The 15,694-nt window shown below is 40.6% G+C and overlaps 1 protein-coding gene across 45 annotated transcripts in view; it reads right to left on the reverse strand.

Annotated features, from left to right (window-relative positions):
• The window catches only part of mycbp2 (MYC binding protein 2), a 62,503-nt gene extending 49,282 nt beyond the window's left edge, over positions 1-13,221 (reverse strand). For all 45 annotated transcript variants that reach the window (XM_085766311.1, XM_085766286.1, XM_085766321.1 and 42 more), the window contains exons 1-5: positions 12,412-13,221; positions 9,593-9,668; positions 3,609-3,824; positions 1,636-1,789; positions 1,200-1,396 (exon numbers count right to left, since the gene is read on the reverse strand). In XM_085766311.1, the coding sequence (XP_085622437.1) occupies positions 1,200-1,396; positions 1,636-1,789; positions 3,609-3,824; positions 9,593-9,668; positions 12,412-12,734 (966 nt within the window). In that variant the 5' untranslated portion in view covers positions 12,735-13,221. The remainder of the gene's footprint in view (positions 1-1,199; positions 1,397-1,635; positions 1,790-3,608; positions 3,825-9,592; positions 9,669-12,411) is intronic.
• Positions 13,222-15,694: the final 2,473 nt, after the last annotated feature.

The raw sequence follows: 15,694 nt of genomic DNA on the forward strand, positions 1-15,694 counted from the left end.
GATGAGATTTAGGGAGACAAAGAGGGTGCTGAAACATTGCAGGACTACGAATCACTGATGTGATGTAATGGGGGAGTAAGTGTGCTGTCACTGATTTCATTTAATTGTTTTATTGGTGACTGGGACTGCGGTTACCTGAGCTTTTTGCCCTTTTCTCATTATGCCTCAATGCATTTCCACACACACTCCCATCATTTCCATAGCAGCTATTACACACACCGCTGATCTCACCATTCACACACATGCAAACAAACACAAACACACAGACTTGTACAACACATAAGCCCACACTCCCCTGCAGCCTGCCTGCCATTGTGATGACTCACAGTCCAGTCAATGCCTAAAAGATGACGAAGTAGGGAAAAAAGCACGCAGGTCTCTGTCTGTGGGGGATAAATTGTGTGAAAGCTGCTCCTCTATTACTCTGGTCATGTGTACGAATTTGATACAGGTAGAGGTGACAAATTATTTATGGTCATTAAGGCAGCAAACATAATCAAATCAGGTAGTAATGGTTTAGGTTTGTCCAAACATTTCGCAGTAGCATTTCTGATATAAACTGGACGCAGAGGTGAATAAACATAGAGAGCAGAAAGAGGACAAACTAGAGGTCTAAGCAAACAGAAGACCAGCTAATTGGCGGAAGAATGTAGGTAGGTAACATAATCAAACAGGAGGAGCAGAGCAGCCTGACATTTCCCAAAACTCAATTTGTGCTGTCCAGACACTGCTCTGAGTCTCTCTGCTAAAAGGAAATGCCTGGAGGAGCCAAAGGTTACTCTATACGGTCAAAAGGCACTTTGGTGGTCGAAAGCATTTTGACTAATCTGAAGAAAAAACAGGAGTGGATCATAGAAGGGTTCAAATTTCCTGGTGGAGGTGGTTTAGAAAGCAGTATATAATAACAATCCAAATTTTATTAATAAGTAAGAACAATACCGTTTCAATTTTTTTTGCCTCATTGAAAACAAGCAACAGGATCAGATGGACATCGTGTTCCAAGATAAATATGCTAGTTTAGTGTAAGATAACAATCTGAACAGATGATCTGTACAAAGATTAGCTGTTAGCATGTGATTATCCACAGTCACTTACTTGTGCTAGAAGAGCCAGGGCATACAAAACAACACATACTAATTGTGCAGGCAGATTCACTAATTTCACTCTGATTGATTTTCTTTCTTTTTCATTTTAAATACCTGTATCGTCTGGCAGGCATGGCTGCCATTGTTGGTGAGGATGGCAGACACAGCCTGCAGGATTTTGCCAGTGTCTCCCCAGGAAACCACCAAGCTGAAGAGGCAGGCGCAGGACAGGGCAGTGATGGCCTGTCCTGTGGGGTCATTGGGCCCCGTGCTCCGCACTGTGGTCTCCAATAACAACTGGAACAGAGACTCTGAGGAAGCATAGAAGGAGAGGGAGGGTTTAGCATTTGTGAGAAAAGAAAAATGTGTGTGTCAATCAAGCGAACAAATATTAGAAAACAAACTTAAATATAATGTGGCCCGCATCTAATCATGAATCTAATTTTTGAGCGTCACTAACAAGATTTGTTGCAGGGCTGTTCCACTAAATTACATTAGCTTACTCGAGCATCTATTAAACTCTTATGTATATATGCATTTTCAGCCTCACCTAGCACATCAGGGGGCTCAGTCTGAAAGCCCTCCGGCTGTTGTCCCTGCAGCATGTCCAACAAGGCTTGCAGGCTCCGCAGGCACAATGAAGGGTGAGAGAACCGAGTCTCCTTTATCAGCTCAAATACCCCACACAGGCCGATGCCAATGATCTGCACACACAGAGAGAAGCACATTTTTATGAGCTAATGCAGAACATGCTGCCATTCACCGTGTTAAGTCCATATCGGCCGGCTGTGGTAACACTTCATCCAGCAAATGGAGATGAAACATGGCGACATTGTGTATAGATGTAGATGCATAAAAGTGCTGTAATGACACAGAAATGATAACAGAAGCCTAGAGTGGATGTTTTCAGTCTCATCATCCTAGAGTAAAAAAATAAAAAATAAAAAAAAGGCACAACCTACATTTATCCAGGGACCCACAGCACAGTTCTGACTTCAACATCCACTGTTAACATTTTGTATAATGACAGACCCACTTGAGTGTGTGGAGAGGAGAGGCAGGCGAAGGAGTATGATGGCCTAGAAAAGGATGCCGTTCTGTCTCTCCCTCTCTCTCTCTTTCTCTGTGTGTGGCTTGTTATTGATTGTTATTCAAATAACAATCCAATGTTCCCTCTTATCTCAGAGAAGAACTTTGTTTTGTAACAGTGAAATGAAACCTGAGCATCAGAGTATAACTGGTTTTAAAAAAGTACATTAGAACAGATAAATACAGATGAGATCATCCCAACTGGAAAAGACATAACAAGACAAGTACAAGACATTCAATTAACAAACCGGTATTAGATTCTACATCTTCAAACGCATTATATTTACGTAACAGACCAATTGGCACCTACAGGTTTTTTGTTAGTGCTTCTTATTTGATACACACACATACACGATGCCTAGCACATATGGTTTGTTGGACATTGTTATTAAGCTGGAATTAAAACTAAATCCTCATAAATTATCATCAGCAATTTTAATTTGCCTGAAAGAGGATGAAACGGATGCAGCCTCGACCCTAACCATCTGTGACATCACAGCGTTAACCTGCAAAACAGTATGTACAGCAGGCACATAACACATGTTGATCAGCCTACATCAACCAGCATGTCATTTTCAGATATGTACACCACTGTCATAGTTTAAAATGGTTTGTCCTGTCTCAAGCCTTTTAAAGCTGAAACACAGTGCATGACGGACGACAAAAAGAAAGGCATAATTCATTTAATTTGAAGGCATCTCTGTAGCCTAATCCTTATTTGTACAAGTGATGTTCAAGTAGTTTATTTATGGGGCCCTGCTGCACGAGCGTATGAGTCTTTAGATATGTTACTGTGGAACTGTGAAGCCTTAGCCTTTCACAAGGTCAGTAAATAATGTGACTTTATCCTTTAGTTTTGCAATTTATGGTGTGGAGCCCGAGAAAAGAACCAAGCTTTGCTTTGCTGTTGTAATCTTCCTGTTCATTGTGGTTTGCTACTAGTTTCCTCTATCTTATTTTTCAAAGACGACAGTTATGCAATGTGATATGCAATCGATCAGTGCATTTTAATTTAACCTCATCTAAAAAGTCTGCCATATGGATATAGATATTGTAGATTAAAAGATGAATATTGAATTAGAAAAATATCACATTTTCAAATTTTGTTCCAACAATGAAAGGATAGTTCAGAGGAGGTGATAGCTCTGATATGGAGTGAGACATATACAGTAAACGAGGATGTGCACAGTGTAGAGGAGGGAATTTGGGGGAAACAGAGCAGGAGAAACTGCAATCCTCACACGATGGGGATTTCAAACCTCTGGTTATGAGTGTATTATTTATCGCAACAATAAAAAAGATGAGCCCTACATGGAAGCCCTGCGAGATAACAGATCAGTGCGTCCCTGAGATAAAGAGCACAGCCTGGCTCTCGCCTTGATACCAAGCGCTGCTACCACCACGTAAGCAGCCAATACTACCCCCCGCTTATACCTTTGGCAGCTTGACGGCTGGCTCGCGGTACTCTTCCTCCTCCTCGCTGTCTGAGTCGCCACTCTGCACCGAGCTCCTGGAGGCCAGTGCCAGGGAGGCCTCTCTCTGCTGCCAGTCCAGCACACAGTGCCGCACATTGCAGTAGACGTTGAACGCAGATGGGTTGCTGTGCAGCTTGATGTCCGGCACAAAGAGGGCTCCATCTAGACTGTCACCCTGCAAAAAAAACAACAAAAAAAGGGTGGCGCTGATCAGCAAAACGTTGTTTCATTTGTAACCACAGGTATGATATGATTTGATTCATCGATAAGCAATTGAGCTCACCACATGCTCATTCACAGATAGCAATTTCAGGTTGGTTCATAGATTTTTAAAAAAAAGACAAGTTTCCTCGTCAAGCCTTATTATCATTCCGTTGACACTTTATTTTTAAAAACGCCTTCAAGATGCAGTTATAAAGCTTTGAGCAAAACATAACAAAGACAAAACGAAACAAAATGACTGAAAAAAGAAGTGACTTTATTTTGAGATATCTCTAGTGGGGTAATTTTCTGGAAGCTTTTCGGAGCTCATCAAGATAACAGCCAGTTTTGTTTTTAGTCTTGACCAAAACTGAAACTTACACATTTATAATTTCCTGTCTGTTTCCGTGTCTGGTAACCCCTGCTCTGATTACAATAAGACTTCTAAAAAAACAATGTGACACACAGACTGGCTGGTAATTTACTCTTTTTTGGTTTGTGTCTCTTGACTCTTCAGAAGTCATGCAGTTAATTAAGCTCCTCTGAAGGCCCAAGCACATGTCTAATGACAACAGTAAGTCGGGCACTTTCTCCTCTCCTTTTACAATCTGAGAAATCCTCAGAGGCATGGCTTCCCAAATTTAGCTGTTTGCCATTAGCCTTGAAACAAAATGATTTAACTACAATAAGCTGAAGACAGCGGAGTCTTTATACAGTCTGTTATGTCGTTGTCCTCAAGTCTAGCCGGTAACACACAAATGCAGAATTAAATAACTCCTCATTTTGCTCTGGATTCACTCCTAGGGACACTTACTTTTATACACACTGGGCTTGGCAACTGTTCACCCATTTCAAGATCAGCTCAACACTGCTTGCACTGTTACAAAATGTCTTATCCAACACATTATATAACCATAAAATATAAAGTTTATATATTTAAGTCTTCAAAGTTAAGCTCAAGAGAAATCAAATCCTTTTTCTAGCCAATCTATAACTCCACTGAAGTTTCTGCCTCAGCTTGATTTGAGTTTTTTTTTCTCTGTTCTTCTTAGTTTTCTTTTAAGTGTGTTGTGTAGTGTATATAAATAAAATCATCAAATGATAGATGCTGATGTAAATATCAGCCAACAATGGAAAAGGGAAAGTGCAGTACAGAAATACAGATTCATTGTATAAAAAATATCCTGTCTTCACCAAAACTATTCCAAAACCAAATATAAGACATCTTCATAATCTAGTTTATTATGTTAGTGTTTATGTAAAGAATACTAATATACCACAATGTTAGGAAAAAAATCAAAGAGATATTTTTAGAGCTTTCTATGAGCTGAAGCCATCTCTACTGTTTTTAGTGGAAACTGTTGTAGAGACTGTGTTGGTGCAACTATATGGTCATTTTGGAGTCAGCAGTTGCAGGGCTGTTGAACTGCGTTAAAAGAGATTGCAATGGATTGTAATATTGTGATATTGAGTCAACTCTCATTCATGTAAATGAAGTGGATAAGCCAGGAGGGAAAGTTTACAATAAGCCCATTATGGAAAGACGTAGTATGCGTTTACATCCAAATAATCATTAGAATTACACAAACTACATTCTTCAGAGAAACTTGATAAACTAACTAAGTGATATTGTTTCCCTATCCCACCAAGCACGGCCTTTTTAACTACAGTCCTGAGGCAACCTCCTGGGGATAATATTGATCGATTGTGCCTCTCTTGCAGTGCGGCGCTTTTGGCATCACAATCAGGGGGGTTGATGTCATCTATTTGGGGAGAGGGGTCATTCATTTGCAGCTCAAACCACTGGGGACGAAATCACCGCCCCTCTCATCTAACAGTGGAGTCTACTGCTCCCCTGTCTTGCTGCTAATGTAGCATTTGTGACAAAGTGGCAGGAGCACGTTGCCTGGAAAGAGCTATTTGGATTTACGACACAGAAATGTACCTGAGTGAAAAACTGGTTTCTTGGGAGATAACAGAAAAACAAAAGGGAGTTGTAAAGCCCAAAGTACTGAGATAGGAGGCTTAACATTTTCAGCCCATATATCACAGGAGGGGATCTACCTTTCTTTGTGAGTCACTCAGTGTATTCAATTCATCATATCGTATAGGCCAATATTTTTATACATGCAATATTCTGGTAAGTCTCTGTTGTTTGGATGCACTTAAAACTAAAGTATTGTGTCAATTAGAATGAAGAAAAATACAGTTTCCTTTGATTTGATCTGATGTAGGCAGATGTGATTTTATAATTTATAATTCCAAACTCACACATAATTTCATATATTACATCCCTGTATTTATGTCACAGCATCACAAACAAATAGAAGTGAGTCTATTGTACTATGTGTCCACTGTCCAGGCAGGGCCACATCAGTAAATTATCTCAGGCCATTCATGTGTGAAGGGATCCAGCAGCTGGGGCACCATCTTGGACCATAGAAACCATATTTAGATCTTGGACAGAAACATATGCAGTCATGCCATATTACTCTATTTTGCTAATTAATGGCACACAGACTCTATTTGAGCTCCAACTCTGCAAATGGATGACACTGGCTAGGTAGGTTTTTAGGTGTTTCACACCATCGACTTGTTTAGTGACTTTTTGGTGTTTCTGCTTTAAATGATGTAATACAATTTAGTCAAAACTCAAAGGTGATGGTGAGATATGCTTACTTTCACACCATAGCTTCATATGATGATGGATCCAACAGTTTCCCTAGTGCAACATGATAGCAACTCTCAACAGCCCAGCTACACCGCACGGTCTTTCTAACCCCTGCCTACGCCCACAGTTTATTTGTAATGGAAATGTAAGATTAGGTTAGACTGACTTTTTAACACATTCACCAATTTCAGGTATGTTACACTGCATCTGATCCATATCTGAGGTTAGATCTTGTACACAGAACATGAGGCAGCTGAAATGTGGTCCTCACACTGCAGGTGCAAATTATATTTGACAGGTTTCAGTGGAGCTGATAGTTTCCAATTTAAAAACAGAAAGAAAGAAAAAAAAAAACACCAGAAACTTCTGATTGAAAGTGACACATTTGAGATATGTGATGATGTTTGTTCACCAGCAAAGGGAAATCCACGTATGCAAAGCCCTGGTGATCTGCTGATGTTTAGTGGTTTTCTCTCTCTCTCACTTTGTAATAGCACACACCCCATAGGATGCTGCTGCTCTTCTGATGGTTTCAGTTGTGTTTCTGTCTGCACTTCACTGATGATTTAATGGCCATCTTAAAAGCTTTAGAAAAGGCCAGAATGGCGCCCCTGACCGCACTTAAGACATCTACACGTTTCAGCTTGATGGCTTTAAGGAAGAAAAAGAAGAAAAAAAGAAGAAAAGATGTGTTTTTCTACACGCTGACTCAAGTGAAATGATTGTTCTTCACAGCGCCGACTCAAATGAGTAAATGTGTACGTCGTCAGCAAGAGCAGACTTTCTGATATGTATGTAGGCTCTACATTTGCGTTTCACATCTAGTTTTTATACAACCCCCATACATTCAAGTCACACGGTTTTGCATCCGTGTCTCATGGTGACGTGGCTTTATCTCACAGAGGAATCGATGCCTAGCTCTGAGATCAATGTGCAATTTTAATGCCACTACATCAAAGGCACAAACTGGGACTGCTCCCCACCATCATATATAAAAATGGCAAATAATTTAGATACCCATACCATCAGCTTTTACAGACTGTCTATTGTTGTCATATATTGAAAAAGTGTGCTCCTCTGTCACTTGATTTCTGATCCATTTGTGTTTTCTCCACCACATCATATTCAGTTTATCTGGGTCCATATACTCTACATATTACAGTATGTAGAGGTTAGTACATCCAATTCACTTCAGCCCTCAACAAATAACATTCTTGTGTAACCAATTAATGGTAATATTCAGTTTGAATAAAGGAAGTGGTGTGACATTTTAACAGCACAAGTAGCGTCACTTCCCTTTAACATTGCCTTACCATGCCTGAATCTCTTTACATACCAACTGTCTGATTAGACATGACCATCTTTTAATCGTGACCACGTTCTGTTTCTAACTGGTTTGAGCTGCCTATCCGTCCCAAGCACTACTTAAAAAAAAAAAACACATATGTTTTGCAGATGCTACAAAATAAATATTATGTTACAGTGAAAAATGAGTAAGGTTGTTGATATCAAATTTACTCTGAAATGTATCTTGCTAAAGCAGAACAGATGCATAAAAATGTAATTTGCAGCAGATACTGTGGATTCAGGCGTGCCAGGATTCAAAGAGAAGCTCTGAAGTATGTTAGATTGGCTTTGAAAGATTAATGGCAAAGGTACTGCACCACTACTGTCCTGTATATTATGTAGATTATAAGGGAACCATAAAGATGTTTGATCTTATTTGATTGAATCTTTCCCTTTGTACCTTTACTTAATTACAGTTTTTGAAAAAGGCGAAGCACTCATCTGCAGCCTGCACACAGAAGACGTTACTTCACCCTCCTCATTGGGACGATGAGTGTTTATGCTCTTTCTTTTGTTCTGGCTCCACTTTCACATGTTTATAAGCACAGATGCAGACAAAAGTGGGAGAGGAGAGGCCCTTTGAAATCACACTCTTGTCTGACTATGCTGGAGGAGTGTGAGGCGTGACAGAGCTAGAGTGAGGACAACACATACAGCATGACTGCTCGTGTAACTACCCGTGGTTTTATGCCTGCCTGCCTCCACGCCTGCCTCGCCTATCACTCAGCTCTCTGTCTCTACAAAACTAATATCTGGTGATGTTCCACGACATCAACTCACTGAACAAGTCAACCTGAAGAGAACTTCACTGGCTATCCAGCTATATGTTGAATTGCCTGACTGTGGTAGTTTTGAGGTGAAAGCAGACAAAGCAGGCGAACCCCTCTGTTCCTCTTCCCTGCTACTATCATATTCAGCACTCTTGCCGCTGCCTATGTCTAATAAAGTTAAATTCAAATGCTGACTAACAATATTACAGACCGTCCACAGAGCAGGTCTCTCTCTCTCTCTCTCTGAGAAAAACAGCAAAGAAAGAGATGAGTCAATATAATCTGAGTGGATTATGTTTGTTGACACAATTTGGGGATCGGCTGGTTAACACACGTTGCCCGTCGCAAATTGTACAGCAGACGCAAAAAAAAAAAAAAACACACACACTCACACAACCACGTCCTATGATGATACAGACTACGTTCCCTTCTTTGGATGAAGGAGATGGAGGTCGGCAACTGTTGCCGTGGAGATGTGGAACGCATTAGGTCGCTCGGCAACAGGCCATCATGCACAAGCCAGAGCCACTCCCATGTGTCTAACATTCTGTCTATCCACCTCTTCTTCATGTGTGGATGCGCTTCCTGGCACCTGACCAGCCCAACCAATGAAAGTGCACGATTCTGCTAAACACCTTCAAGATTACAGATAATCTAACTTTATCGTCAATCTGACTCCAATCTGTTCAATTCATTCAGCGGAGGAGTCAGAACAGCTGTGAGAACTAATCGGTGCATACCAAGGTTGTTGTGACAGTCACATTTGTGTTTATTTCTTTCAAAAGGCAAAATTCCACATGAAGCCATTTAATTGTGTCTAAGTACTACGTTGCACAGAGTAGCCCTGCTTTAAAATGTATCCATCAATAATATCCAAAGCATATAAACAGCAACTGTAGCATTACATAGAAGACATGTGTGTAATGTTTGTTATGACATTAAAGCATCTCTTACCTTTGTTCTTGATTTGACTTTGGACTTGATTTTCTGTCGTCTTTTCAGCTTCTTCTTACTCAAGGCCTTCTTTCCCCTGTAAAGCACAAGACAATCACTCAGTATTGCAAAATATACTGTATCCTTAAGAAATGGTTACAGTCACACACTTAATATAGCAGCTTTAGAATGAAAACCTTGTGTTATCAACAACAAAGCATTAAGTAACGATTTTCTCAGAATAACTGTTGCAATCTTGAGTGCATGTCAGTGTCTTTAATGATTATGACACAGCACTAGATTAAAAAAAAATCCCTATTCAATGTGCTGCTGATAGTCTTTTCTAAATGTGTTAACATAACAATTAGGTACACTTTCAACAGCAAACTTCAAAGGTCTCATTTTTTCGGTGTGTTTACTGTCAGGAGTGGACTATGGAGAGAAATTTACAATTTTTAAATTTATTGTAATTGTGAGAGTGCAACTGTGTTTTGATTTATGTTTGCTTGTCGCCGTAGAAAAGATCAAATTGTTCAACCCTTTAAATACACAGTAACAAGATGGTTTACACTTACTCACCAAAATATCAAATTAAGATCAGGAAAACTGAATCAGACAGTAAAGTAAATGTCAACCTGATATGTAAAATAGTATATGAACCAACCCATCAGGAAATAAGGCTGACTGACAGTTGGTTCTGGCTTACAAAACATTTCAGTAAAGCTTCCGTGTATCAACCCAGAGCTGAAACTAGCAACTATTATTAGCAATCATCAATCTTCCAGTTTTTATCTCCAAAATCAATTTACTATCATCTATGACGCAGAGAAGCTGCTGCAGGCAGCAAATGTCTGGTATTTTTGTTTTTACAAGTGCTTGTCTATCAAAATCTTTACCAATTAGTTGGCAGCTGATCAACCAATCGATCAATTGACTAAACATTACAGATCGTTATCACCGTTATGTACAAGAGAATTACTTCAAAATTAGCAAAACAAACAAAGGTTGGTGTCAAACCAATGGACACAGGAGTTAGTTGTGGAAACAGTGGTCCAATGAGACTTCTGCTCGATACTTCAACAACAGTTTACAGTTGTACGCAATATTATGGGCAACCATGAGGAAACAACATATTTTGTTGATTTTCAGCAGATGTCACAGCTTACAAAACCTTTTTGTAGCCAGTTAAACATCTTTTAATATTGAATGAGGTTTTAAATTTAAGTTTTTCTTTCTTGCAGATCTCTTTAAGTTGAGATATTTCCTAAACCTCCAGCTTGTGCTTCCTGAAGTAGATCATTATAGATTTTGTTGTATGCTGTGGATCACTGTCTTGTTATAGAAGCCAATGCCTTGTGAGTGTCAGATCAATATCACGATGTAAAAACAAAATAATAAGATGGTTAAGAAAGTTCAGTGCGCATATCTATGTTTTGGAATAAGTGCTGATGTCAGATTACAGACACATGGCGCATCACATCACATCTTTTAACATAGTATTGACTACTAGTTATACATAAACAACCAATGATTTTCAATCCCCACAATGGTTCACGTTCCAGTGGCTGCCACAAAACCCCAAAACATGAGATTCACACCTACCTATTTAATTAGTAGGGCAGCATTTTTTTTAACACATACATTAAGTAGTGATATAAAAGCTCAGAGAGCAGTAAGTATGTGTTTGTTGTAGGGGAAATCTGAAAAAAGAGACTGTACTGGCCCATGTTTACAGCAAGCATTGTGTATGGTGGGCTGAGAAAAACAAATCCAGAGTGAGTGAGAGAGGGAGGATGCTGCAACGATTCAGCTACTCAGTCTACAACCTGACTGACAATGACGTAACTGTATTACCCGCTTATGCCAGAAAAGCCAGAATGAATTCATCCACCACCACCACCACCACCACCACCCACCACCACCCCATACATCCCTACTAAAGACCAATGTCTAACGTTTAAGAGCTTGATGATCACCCGTTTAAATAAATGTATACCTGCTCTTGCATAATGACCAGCTGTGTTTACGTGAAACAGTACAAACTCTAGTGTAGACAACAAGACAACCTGGGGTAAGAAGGGCTGAGTGATGCTTCTAGTAGTGACGACGTTGGGCCTGTTATAATAGACATAGCTCACACACTGCGTTTAATTATAATAAATGACAACCTACCTACGTTATGTGCATGTTTGTGACAACCCCCAGCAATGGGTGTTTTTTAAACTGTTTCCCGGACATTTTAAAACCATTAAAACAAGCAGTAGGTTTGTTTGTTTTATTTACGTTTAGCCAGGTAGCAGCTATTGATACTCATAACAAACAAACTGCCAACTCTGTCATGACAGCTAGCTTAGCATGCTAGCGCTAGCTTGTTTTGTTTTTAGATTATAATATAAGCCGGTGTTGAGTGTAATTACCCATTTAAACTGTTTCAAAAGTATGTATATCCGTGTCAATGTGTGGCTAAAAACACAATGTCCACTAGTGCAAATCGCAACATTAGCATTAGCATTAGCTGACACGGGTAAGCTAGGGAAGTCAAATGCTAAATGCTAAATGCTACCTAGCAAAACTGACCCCCCCACCCCTCCCTCCTCAGAACAGGTAGCATCCAAATTAAAGGAGCTCCTATGATATATACACAATGTCCAGTTAGTTAGGACGACAAAGGACCAAACAAACAGCCCATGAACCATGAATGTGTGTTATATCTTATATTAACCGACGTACCGCTGAGCCAAGGGTTAATGTTAGCTCACGGTCGTTAGCTCAGTTACTTAGCAGCACGAATGACAGACCAGCTTCTGGTATATGTATATATCTTATCTTTTTCCACTCACCTTCCTTGATTTATCCCTTGCTCTTTATCGCTGATAGCAGTGGTGTAAATCCGCCTGTATCTCTCGGCCAGAGCTCGTCCTGAGAGTAAAAGCTGGTACCGAGTCCGACAATCCGACGACTGGTGGGCCACTCCGGTTGTCGGACAAGAAGAACCCATACCCGAACCGATGGTGGAGAGGAGATCGGCGGCTCCTGCTCCAGAAATGACCCTGACACCCAGCCCCATCGACGGGGATGAGGAGGGCAGGATCCCACCTCCACCACCACCAGCACCACCACCTCCACCGGCGGCCGCTGCAGCCGCAGCAGCAGCACACATCATCGTTTTGGAGAACAATGCATATATCACTGAAAAGATATCATCTACCCATCAGATACAACCCATCCGCTTGTCAATAAATCCTCCGCATGTCACATCATCATTTGCCCACTCCCAAGTCGTCGCTGAAATAGTACCACAATTCAATTAGCATCCACGATCCACGGTTATTTGCAAGCGCACAAATTGTTGGGAGCCAGTCTGGTGGTGCAACTACGGTCTTCCGATCCCCGGCCACCACGGCGTCAACACGGTGCTTGTCGTCTTCAAAAAAAATAGATATATAAATATATATATCTCCTCAAGCCATTACAAATTTTCTTTCAAAATCGCAGAAACGGCATCATTCGTTCCTCCACCAAAAAACCGCCTTGTCTTGTCGTTGCTTCTGTTTTATTTATTCGTTCCTTGGATATTTCTTGACCCCGGAGAGGCAGCACCCTCAGCTGGGCTGCCATCTTAGCTCCATCATCATCCCTCCCCTCCCTCCTCCCTTGGATAAGAGTCTTGCGTCGCTAGCATGCCGGGATATTTTCATACGACCAAACCGAAACGATGCTATCATTGATTTATATGAACAATGACCTCTCTTGTCGCTACATAACTGCTCCGATGTACAGTCACGCTTTTAAAAAAGGCACCAATTTGACACTTATGGAGGTAAAAGCTAGCAGATGAGTCAGAGAAGATGACAGAAATATAGGTTATTTTATTTGCACATTGTAGGATCCTAGTTTGAATCAGGACATTTAATTTGCAGAGGTTCATCCAGTGCCCCTCCCAGTTTGATCTAACATTGGTTCTTCTTAAAAACCGATTAGATGTTTAATGCCCAACAAAAAAAAAGCAAAAACAACGAGGCTCTGTTATCTTAAAAAAAAAAAAGATTACATTATGTCAGGACTGCTTTGTTGATGTACTTAAAAATGTCCCGTCTGCTGCTGTCAGTTTCAGTTCATCAGCTACCTGGATGAATGGTAAGTGTTTGTATTTCACTTCCTACTCAGTGACCACTGAGTAGCTACTGTGAAATGTTGCCCTTTGATCTCACACACGTCTTCTTGGAGAACTTATCAGTTTGCACAGGGGTTGCTGTCACCATGTGATGAAATTGTCTTAATGATGCAGTGGTCTCCTTCACAGCATAGGCCTACTGCTAATGCACCTTTTTTTTTAAATAGATATAGATGATGTAGATTAAAAAAAAAAAAAATCCATTATGTTTATTTCTGCCTGATAATAAAAATGAATGGGCAGTGACTCAGTAATGCAACACACAGATTGCCACGATGGCAATACTTGCATTTTCATTTTCATTTTGACAGGGGTAAGACAAGGGTGCATAAGGAGCAGAGATAGGCTACTGCAGGAGGAGGAGGAGGGCTAGATACTGGGAGATACTGTGTGTTGGGTAACATCAGTCAAAATGGTGGTAAAGGCCAAAAACAGACTGCAAAGCAAAGGTGGACACAGTAAACAGTTGCAGGCGGTGCAGATTTCATAGAAACATACAGAATATTGCACATGTAAATGTACTGTTTGTCTCACTGCAGACAACTGGATCTTGCTGTTGCAGTGAAATTGAAATCTAATGTCTTTTTTTTTTAAAGGTAGCATAAATGTATCTACATAGGGATGCGCATGTATTTTTATTGAGGGGGAGAGAGAGAAAGAGAGAGATTTACACAGGCCCTAGTGATGCTTTATTGGCTGCGAGGCATTGCAGTAGTCCAATGGCAAGAGAGGGGTCGGTCCACAGTCTCTTCTCATAGCAACCCAGGAAGCATTCAGAGATTATCATGCGCAGTATCAGAGTCCCGGCATGTATCAATGATGACAAGTCACTCTTAACAGAGGGATTTATTAACATCAAACTGAAGGATTGTGTTATTAGTGCTTCAGCAAGAAATATAAGTGAAATGGAGTGTAGTTGAAATGTATGGTAATGATCTACTGTGGACGCACCATAAATGTGCTGGGTATAACAAACTGCTGACATTCACTGTCTCTCCTGTCCTTAGTGGTCTTTAGGCAGAGAGAGGGTTATAAAAAAGAGAGTGATTTGATGAGAAAGACTCTGCCACAAAATTAACCCCTAGTTTGCCACAGCTCTGTCCAGTTACAGGACAAAACAGAGGCAGGAGGAGTGAGATATGTAGGCCGAGATTGCGACACAGGTCCGCAGACAAGCGTGTGCTGAACTGGCAGAGATGAAATCCAGTTGCCGCAGACACAATTCAGGGAAGTGGGGCCTTTGGTTGGCCTGCTATGAAAGTGTGTCAGTGTCAGCGGTTGTACTGACATTATAGCCTTTAGCTTTTATCTCATACTCATGACTTTCCCGCTCCATCACCACCAGCATTGCTGGTTGTGCTTATTCCTGCTTTGACTAAAACAGGAGAAGAGTCATCAGGACATGCATAGCCCTGAGCACTTAACAACTTGTTCTATTTATTTATTTTTATAGAGCTGCACAACTAGTATTTTAATTTTCCACCATTGTAACTCTAGCACCACCAAGTGTCAGTGATTTCCCTTGAATTTATTCAGCTATGCAGTAAAGGGAGCGGGAGATTATTATTATAGGCCATTCAGTGACCGTTTAGTTACTTCAAGGCAATTTAAGGTGAAGCGGGTGCATTTGTAGCATTTCCTTTGGCATCATGAACGCCTCAGTTCTTATGGAAAAGCCTGTATAGTGAAAATGTGCCACGGCTTGTTGACATGAAAGCGTCGCGGTTTGGTCATTGCAGGGCAGTCTGCATTCCACTTGTTCTGTCATCGTGACTAGGAGGGGTTCATCTATCAGTATCACAGCTGTCACACCCTGGCATGTTATTCACCTTTCATACTTTACATGGCCCAAAACAAGGCACTCCCAATCTTAAAGCTGACATTCACAGACACATTTATAATTTAAATCATCATTTAAGTTTTACATGCACTCTTAATGGCATTTAGTA

The sequence above is a fragment of the Trachurus japonicus genome, chromosome 21 (assembly GCF_045865225.1).
Source record: "Trachurus japonicus isolate A0001 chromosome 21, Traja_1.0".
Classification (NCBI taxonomy): domain Eukaryota; kingdom Metazoa; phylum Chordata; class Actinopteri; order Carangiformes; family Carangidae; genus Trachurus; species Trachurus japonicus.